General features: G+C 51.9%; 1 protein-coding gene across 2 annotated transcripts in view; it reads left to right on the forward strand.

Annotated features, from left to right (window-relative positions):
• The window catches only part of WFDC2 (WAP four-disulfide core domain 2), a 28,517-nt gene extending 23,744 nt beyond the window's left edge, over positions 1-4,773 (forward strand). For both annotated transcript variants that reach the window (XM_012467297.1, XM_012467296.1), the window contains exons 3-5: positions 331-474; positions 3,269-3,421; positions 4,612-4,773. In XM_012467297.1, the coding sequence (XP_012322720.1) occupies positions 331-474; positions 3,269-3,420 (296 nt within the window). In that variant the 3' untranslated portion in view covers position 3,421; positions 4,612-4,773. The remainder of the gene's footprint in view (positions 1-330; positions 475-3,268; positions 3,422-4,611) is intronic.
• Positions 4,774-7,332: the final 2,559 nt, after the last annotated feature.

Below are 7,332 nucleotides of genomic sequence, written 5' to 3' on the forward strand. Positions count from 1 at the left end.
TGAGGGCTCCAACGCCAAGGGAATAGAAACCAGGAGTCCTGGACCTTGGCTCTCGGGCCCCAGGAGGGAGGTCAGGAGGGAGGAGTGGACAGGGATCAGGCCGCAGCTGGTCCAGTCCTGGAAGCTGCTTAAGTTCCTGGTTAGGGAGCTCTTGTACTCTCGGGGGTCAGGGACCCGAGGTCTGGAAGTGGGAGTCTCTGGGGGCTGTAAGGGGACTCCTAGGACCAGAGGCTGAGAATTCCTTGGAGTTAAGGTTTGGAGCAGGAGGTGGGCATCCTCGGAGGCTGGCGCCACGCCCCACCCTCGACCGTCCCGGGCCTCCCCTCCCAGGCACAGGAGCAGAGAAGATGGGCGTGTGCCCCGAGCTCCAGGCTGACCAGAACTGCACGCAGGAGTGCGTCTCCGACAACGAATGCGCCGACAACCTCAAGTGTTGCAGCGCGGGCTGCGCCACCTTCTGCGCTCTGCCCAATGGTAACCTCAAGGCGGCAGAGCCGGGACGGGACGGGGCGGGGTCGGGCCGCGCTGGGCTGGGCTGGAGGAGGCGGGAGCGCCCGGGTTCCGGGAACAGGGGCGCCCGGGACCCGGGAACTCCCGGGAAATTCGAGGCAGATGAAACCAGATCCGCCAGTGCCCTCCCTCGCACGGCCCCGGGGGAGACAAAGGCGTCGTTGAAGCGCAGCCAAGGGGGGTCCGCACCCCTAGCTGGATTCGAGTCTCTGGTGCATGACCGGCTTCCGGGCACACACAGCTGAAACATTGTTCCCTGCGGCCTGGGGACCCGGGGCCGCAGTTTCCTTCTCCGACAGGCCAGAGCCTGCCCTGCGGGAAAACCTGGAGCCTGGGGCGCTCACCTCTCCTCTTGGAGTCCCTCTCTGGGGGACTCCCCCAGCCCTGAGGGAAACACTGGGAGCGCCTGGCCTGGCAAGATTTTCCCCAATTCCTCTGTCCAGGCGGAAAGGAACTTCACAGATTTAGGCAAGTGCCCAGCTCATCTTAGAGGTGTGGAAGGGAGCATCAGCGAGAGAAAAGTGTTCTTGCCCAAGGTCACACCGCCAGCCCACGGCTGCAGGAGCCCTGGTGAGGGTTCAGCTTTGGCCTTTCGGGCCGACTGGCTGAGCGACCGGAAGAAAGTGAGGATTCCTCCCTGGACAATCTATCACCCGTCCTTGTCCTTGTCTTTCAGTCAATCTCTTCCCCTCTAACGATTGAGTGAGCGCGAGCTGGGGGCTCCCTCAAAGGTGCTTGCTGGAGCTGCAGTGTCTCCACCAGGCTGTTGAGAGGAGGCAGTGGCTTAGACAGCATGGAATCTCAGCTTCTCGTTCTCCAGAGGGAAATGCTGAGGTTTAGAGGCAGGGATAGGACCTGGAGAAAAACAAGGTACTGTAATGATGATCTTTATCCAGAATATAGCCCCGATGACTTTTCCTCTTTGTTATTTCCCTGAAGATGCCAGCACAGGCTGGGAAGGTTTATAGTAAGCCGATCAGCAGGGAGGTGGGAAGCGGAGGGGGACCGGCAGCCCACCAAGGGCAACTTCCAGGTCAGGAGGCCCCTCTGGACCAGGGAGAGGAGGACCAGAAGGAGAGAGGAAGAGTTGGAGAGAATGCTGGTGGCAGGTAGATGAGAGAGGTGGAGGAGCAAAGGAGGGGGGTATTTGCTGTTTGATGGATGAAAAACTTGTTCCCTTGTCTCAGATGGACAGACTGAGGCAGGAAGAGGGACAAGATCAGATGGCCTCCTGAGCCAGGGAGGGAGCCTGGAGGTTTGAATCCTAGTTCTGCCATTTTCTACTCGTGTGATCCTGAGCAAGTAGCTTTATCTCTGTGAGCTTCTGCTGTAAAATGGGAATAATTCCAAAATTTATAGGACTGACATGAGGGCTAAATGAAATAAAGCATGTGAAGTGTCTATTAGTGAGAAGATACTCTGTACACAGTGGCTTGTTTTCATCATTAATGATTCCCTATTTATTCCCAAGGCAGACCAATATTGAAGGCTCCTACCCCTTTCAAGAGAATGAATTTCTTTGTCCTAGGAAGTCAAGACTGTCAGCCACTTAAAAAAAATTTTTTTGAGATGAAATCTCTCACTCTGTTTTCCAGGCTGGAGTGCAGTGGCATGATCTTGGCTCACTGCAACCTCCATCTCTCAGGTGCAAGTGATTCTCCTGCCTCAGCCCTCCAATTAGCTGGGATTACAGGCATGTGCCACCACACCCAGCTAATTTGTTTGTAGTTTTAGTAGGAGGGTGAGGGAGTCTCACCACATTGGCCAGGCTGGTCTCAAACTCCTAACCTCCAATGATCCACCTGCCTCAGCCTCCCAAAGTGTTGGGATTATAGCCATGAGCCACCACTCCCAGTGATCTGGCCACTTTCATTGTCCTCTACAGCTAATCACCCTGTGTTTTACACACAAAAACCTGCACATGAATGTTTCTAGCAGCTTTATTTATAATTGCCAAAAGTTGGAAGCAACCATGATGTCCTTCAGTTGATGAATGGATTTGGCTGGTTAGGTCTATGGGTATGAGTGAAGATTATAAGTGTGTAACCCCTCACATGTGTACTCCACTTCACACTGTACATGGCAGCATAATGCTTAACCATGGCAGCAGCAGTTAACACATAGACTCTGGAGCTAGATTTCCTAGGTTTCAAATTCTGCCTCAATTCTGTGTGACCTTAGGCAAATTACTTAACCTCGCAGTGCCTCAGTTTCCTCATTTGTAACACAGGGAAATATTAATAGATCTCTCCCCCCTTTTAGGATTATTGTGAGAATTAGAAGGTTTAAGGTATGTTAGGTGCGTAACATAATACCTGGCATGTAGTAAGAGCTAATTAAGTGTTCACCGTTATAACTTCTCATTATTACTACAGAGTAGTTTGGTCTTTCAGGGAGAAATAATATACGTTTGTCTCCACTGCTTTCACAATAACCCCATGCTGTGAGTAGCACCGGTTCCACTGATACCTAAAGACATGGAGGCTCTGGGAGATTTCTGGCCCTAGGCCACGAAGTCCCACAAAGACAGAGCTGGCACTCAAGCTGAGGTCCTGTGATTCCATTTGGGAGCAGGAGGAGGGATTTGCAGGTGATCTTCCTGTGCCTCCTGAGAGCAGCTCAGGTGCCCCAGATGGACTCAGTCAGGCAGCTCTGCTGCATGTGAAGCCAGTGAGGGACAGTGGGGGACCACGCTGCAGGTACAAGTTCATCTCCCCATATCCCCTCTGCTCACTTACCCTCACTCCTTTTTCTCCAGATAAGGAGGGTTCCTGCCCCCAGGTGAACAGTGACTTTCCCCAACTCGGCCTCTGCCGGGACCAGTGCCAGGTGGACAGCCAGTGTCCTGGCCGGATGAAATGCTGCCGCAATGGCTGTGGGAAGGTGTCCTGTGTCACTCCCAATTTCTGAGGTAAGCGAAGGGGAGAGGGAAAGTGCTTCGATGGCCAGGTGTTGTGGAAAGCAGGAGGACACGTCACCCAGGCGGAGGGAAAGGGAGGATAGTTGCAGGGACAGCTGGGAAAGGTGTACCAGAGGGTGACCCTCAGCCCATTCTAAAAGAAGAGTGAAAGGGGGGTAGTCTGATGAGCTGCAGTGGGGAGGCGGTCTCAGGCAGAGGGAACAGGATAAGCAAGAGCTGGCTGGTGCCCTTGGGTTGAAATCTCCTGATTGTCATGTGCTACTTTTAACAATTCCTCAGCAAAGGAACCTGAAGATAACTGATAGAATCCAATAGTGCACAGATGAGACCACTGAAGCCCAGAGCGCGGGTGTACTCTTAGTGTCCAAGAGGGAACTATGGTTTCTCTAAACGAAGCTATGGTCTCCCTGGGGCCAGTGCTCTCAGATGCCAACTGCATGGGTAGTCTTTGCAGTCAAGAAAACGGGGTTCAAATGTGCAGACACAGCCTTTTCACCTCCCTGAGTCACAGTTATCTTGGTTATAAAATGGGGCTAAATAAGATCTAATTGATCATCAAGTCCCATTTTAACCTAAGGAATGAAGGCATGGGAACTTCCTGATAGTAGAAGGATTCTTTTTTTCTTTTTAATTTTTGAGACGGAGTCTTGCTCTGTCGCCAGGCTGCAATGCAGTGGCATGATCTCGGCTCACTGCAACGTCTGCCTCCCGGGTTTAAGCAGTTCTCCTACCTCAGCCTCCCGAGTAGCTGGGATTACAGGCATGCGCCACCACACCAAGCTAATTTTTGTATTTTTAGCAGAGACAGGGTTTCACTATGTTGGCCAGGATGGTCTTGATCTCCTGACCTCGTGATCCGCCTGCCTCGGCCTCTCAAAGTACTGGGATTACAGGCATGACCCACCGCGCCCAGCCTAGTAGAGGGATTCTTAGGGAGAGGAATGGCTATGGCCCCTCAGGAAAGCCACACTGGACAGCTGGGACCAGGTGCCTGCTAGTGATGGTCTGAAGGAGATGTCTAGAACCTGTAGAAAATGCAAGCAGTGCCCCAAGAAGGTGAGGCTTTGCTCCGTGGTTATGTTGGATGGGGTGGGCTTAAGGAGCTGGTCCAGGATTTAACCTGAAAGTAGTCTTGTCCTGTGGATATTGTTGTTGATGGTATTATGGTTTTCTTCCTCCAGCTCCAGCCACCACCAGACTGAGCAGTGGGGAGGGAAAGTTTCTGCCTGGCCCTGTATCTGGTTCCAGCCCACCTGCCCTCCCCATTTTTTGGCCTCTGTATTCCCTCCTGGACTGACCAATTTCTCCCTTTTCCAACCAATAAAGTAATCACTTTCAGCACATTCTGTCTCTGTCTCCATCTCCCCCGACTGGAGTTGAGGTGGATGGGCAAGCACTGGGGGTGTGACCAGATCATCCAGGCGTGAAGTCCAGACAAGGATCATCTGGTAGGTGTTAGCACTCTCCTGGTGGATCCTCGCACCAACCCTGTGAATCTGGTCGTTATTCCTCCATGAGGATGGATGAGAAAACAGAGACTCAGACAGGTGATGGGATGCTTCCAAAGTTGCTCGGATTTATTGCTGGGGGTGCTGATAATAGCAGCAGCATGCACCAGGTGCCAGACACGGCGCTGGTTTGCTTATGAGATCCTCTGGCTCCTCGAAACAGTCCCCTGAGTAGTTAACAGCACACCCCTGTCATAGACCTAGACTCCAGGAGATTACTTGCCAGTGGCCACACAGAAAGATGGCAAAGCCAGGATCCCTTCTTATTGATTTAAATCAAAGTTTTATTTTGTATAATTAATCTAGTCATATGCATCAGAACTCAAAAGATTTTTTAAAAAAGGATATGCAGTGAAAAGTATCTTTCACCCTTTACCCCCTGCCTCCACAAGAAAGAAAGTTGTTTTCTTTCTTTCTTTCTTTCTTTTTTAAAAAAGAGAGTCTCTCTCTGTCACCCAGGCTGGAGTGCAGTGGCAAAATCTCAGCTCACTGCAACCTCTGCCTCCCAGATACAAGCAATTCTCCTGCCTCAGCCTCCTTAGTAGCTGCGATTATAGGCACTTGCCAACACACCCGCTAATTTTTGTATTTTTAGTAGAGACGGGGTTTCACCATGTTGGCCAAGCTGGTCTTGAACTCCTGACCTCAGGTGATCCACTGCCTCCACCTCCCAAAGTGCTGGGATTACAGGCATGAGCCACCGCGCCCTGCCCACCAAGTTGTTTTCTATGGAGATAACCACTGTTCTATTTCTTGTATTTCCTTTCAGATATGTATCTCCAACTCTCAATCCTTTCTCTCTTTTTCCCTTCTCCATTTCTTCCTCTATGCCTAACTACCTTTCTCTCTTCTCTATCCCTTCCTCTCCATCCTCCTCTCTCCATGCCCCCTATCTTAATGTCCCTCTCTCTATGTACATTCCTCTCTCTATATCCCCTTCCTCTACTTCTCCCCACTCCCTATCTATCATCTCTTTCCATCTGTTAGAGTAGGTAGTTAGGCAGACAGGAGCAGGACAAAAGAGGGCTCCCCCCTCACACACCCAGGAATGTCAGGTGACCATCAGGTGATAGGTAGTGGTTAAACTGTCTCTCTCTAAAATGATCATAGGGTTTGATGCAGTGGCTCATGCCTGTAATCCCAGCACTTTGGGAGGCTGAGGCAGGTGGATCACTTGAGGTCAGGAGTTCAAGACCAGCCTGACCATGGTGAAACTCTGTCTCTACTAAAAATACAAAAATTAGCCAGGCATGGTGACATGCACCTGTAGTCCCAGCTATTCGGGAGGCTGAGGCAGGAGAATTGCTTGAACCCAGGAAGCGGAGGTTGCAGTGAGCTGAGATCACACCACTGCACTCCAGCCTGGGCAACAGAGAGAGACTCCATCTAAAAAAACAAAAAGGAAACTAGCCACTCACCCCTGTTCCACCCTCAACCCACAATCTCCAATAAAGAAAGAAGGTCAGCAGGTCTCACCACCCATGCTGGTAGCCCCCACACCCAGCTCACCACTGCTGCTGCCACAGCCACCAGCCATGCCCTCACCTCCACCGCACCCCCACCAACCGCCTCCCCACTGGCTGCCCCTCCCAAGAAGCCCACTGCCCCATCCTCCGAGGACCTTGAGCTGCCAGACATCTGGTTCCTGCACCTAGCCAAGAAGCAGGAGATGGCACCCGTGTGTGTGTGGGTAGATGGACGAAGAGGCCGACGAGAGTGGCAGAGAGGGCATCTTCCAAGAGGGGGATGAATTTCTCATCCGCGCCAAGGACGTCTGTTCATTCAAGGTGAGTCCCAGCCTTCTCCAAAAACTGGGCTTGATGGGTTTGGTCACTTGAGTGCTTGTTGAGTGCCTTCTGGATGACGGGCTTGTGTGGGGACCTGCAGATCCAGTCATGGCTGAGGCAGAGTGGCTGGGCCCCCCTGGAATTCACAGACCCATGGAGCCAATAGAGGTGGTGAGGACCTGCAGGCCTCAGAGGTGTATTTGTGTATGTGTCAATACATGTATTACCTGTACATAAGGTAAAGCAATTGTGTGTGTTTGTTTGTTTGTTTTGAGATGAAGTTTCCCATTGTTGCCCCAGTGGGAGTGCAGTGGCACGATCTCAGCTCACTGCAACCTCCACCTCCTGGGTCGAGTGTTTCTCCTGCCTCAACCTCCTGAGTAGCTGGGATTACAGGCACATGCCACCATGCCTGGCTGATTTTTTGTATTTTTAGTAGAGACGGGGTTTCACTATGTTGGCCAGACTGGTCGAACTCCTTACCTCATGATCTACTCACCTCAGCCTCCCCAAATGCTGGGATTACAGGCATGAGCCACCACGCCCAGCCTTGTTTTGTTTTTTTGAGATAGAGTCTCACTCTGTTGCCCAGGCTGAGATGCAGTGG

Source organism: Aotus nancymaae, unplaced genomic scaffold (assembly GCF_030222135.1).
Source record: "Aotus nancymaae isolate 86718 unplaced genomic scaffold, 86718_ANA_hifiasm-v0.15.2.pri h1tg000029l, whole genome shotgun sequence".
In the NCBI taxonomy this organism is placed as follows: Eukaryota; Metazoa; Chordata; class Mammalia; order Primates; family Aotidae; genus Aotus; species Aotus nancymaae.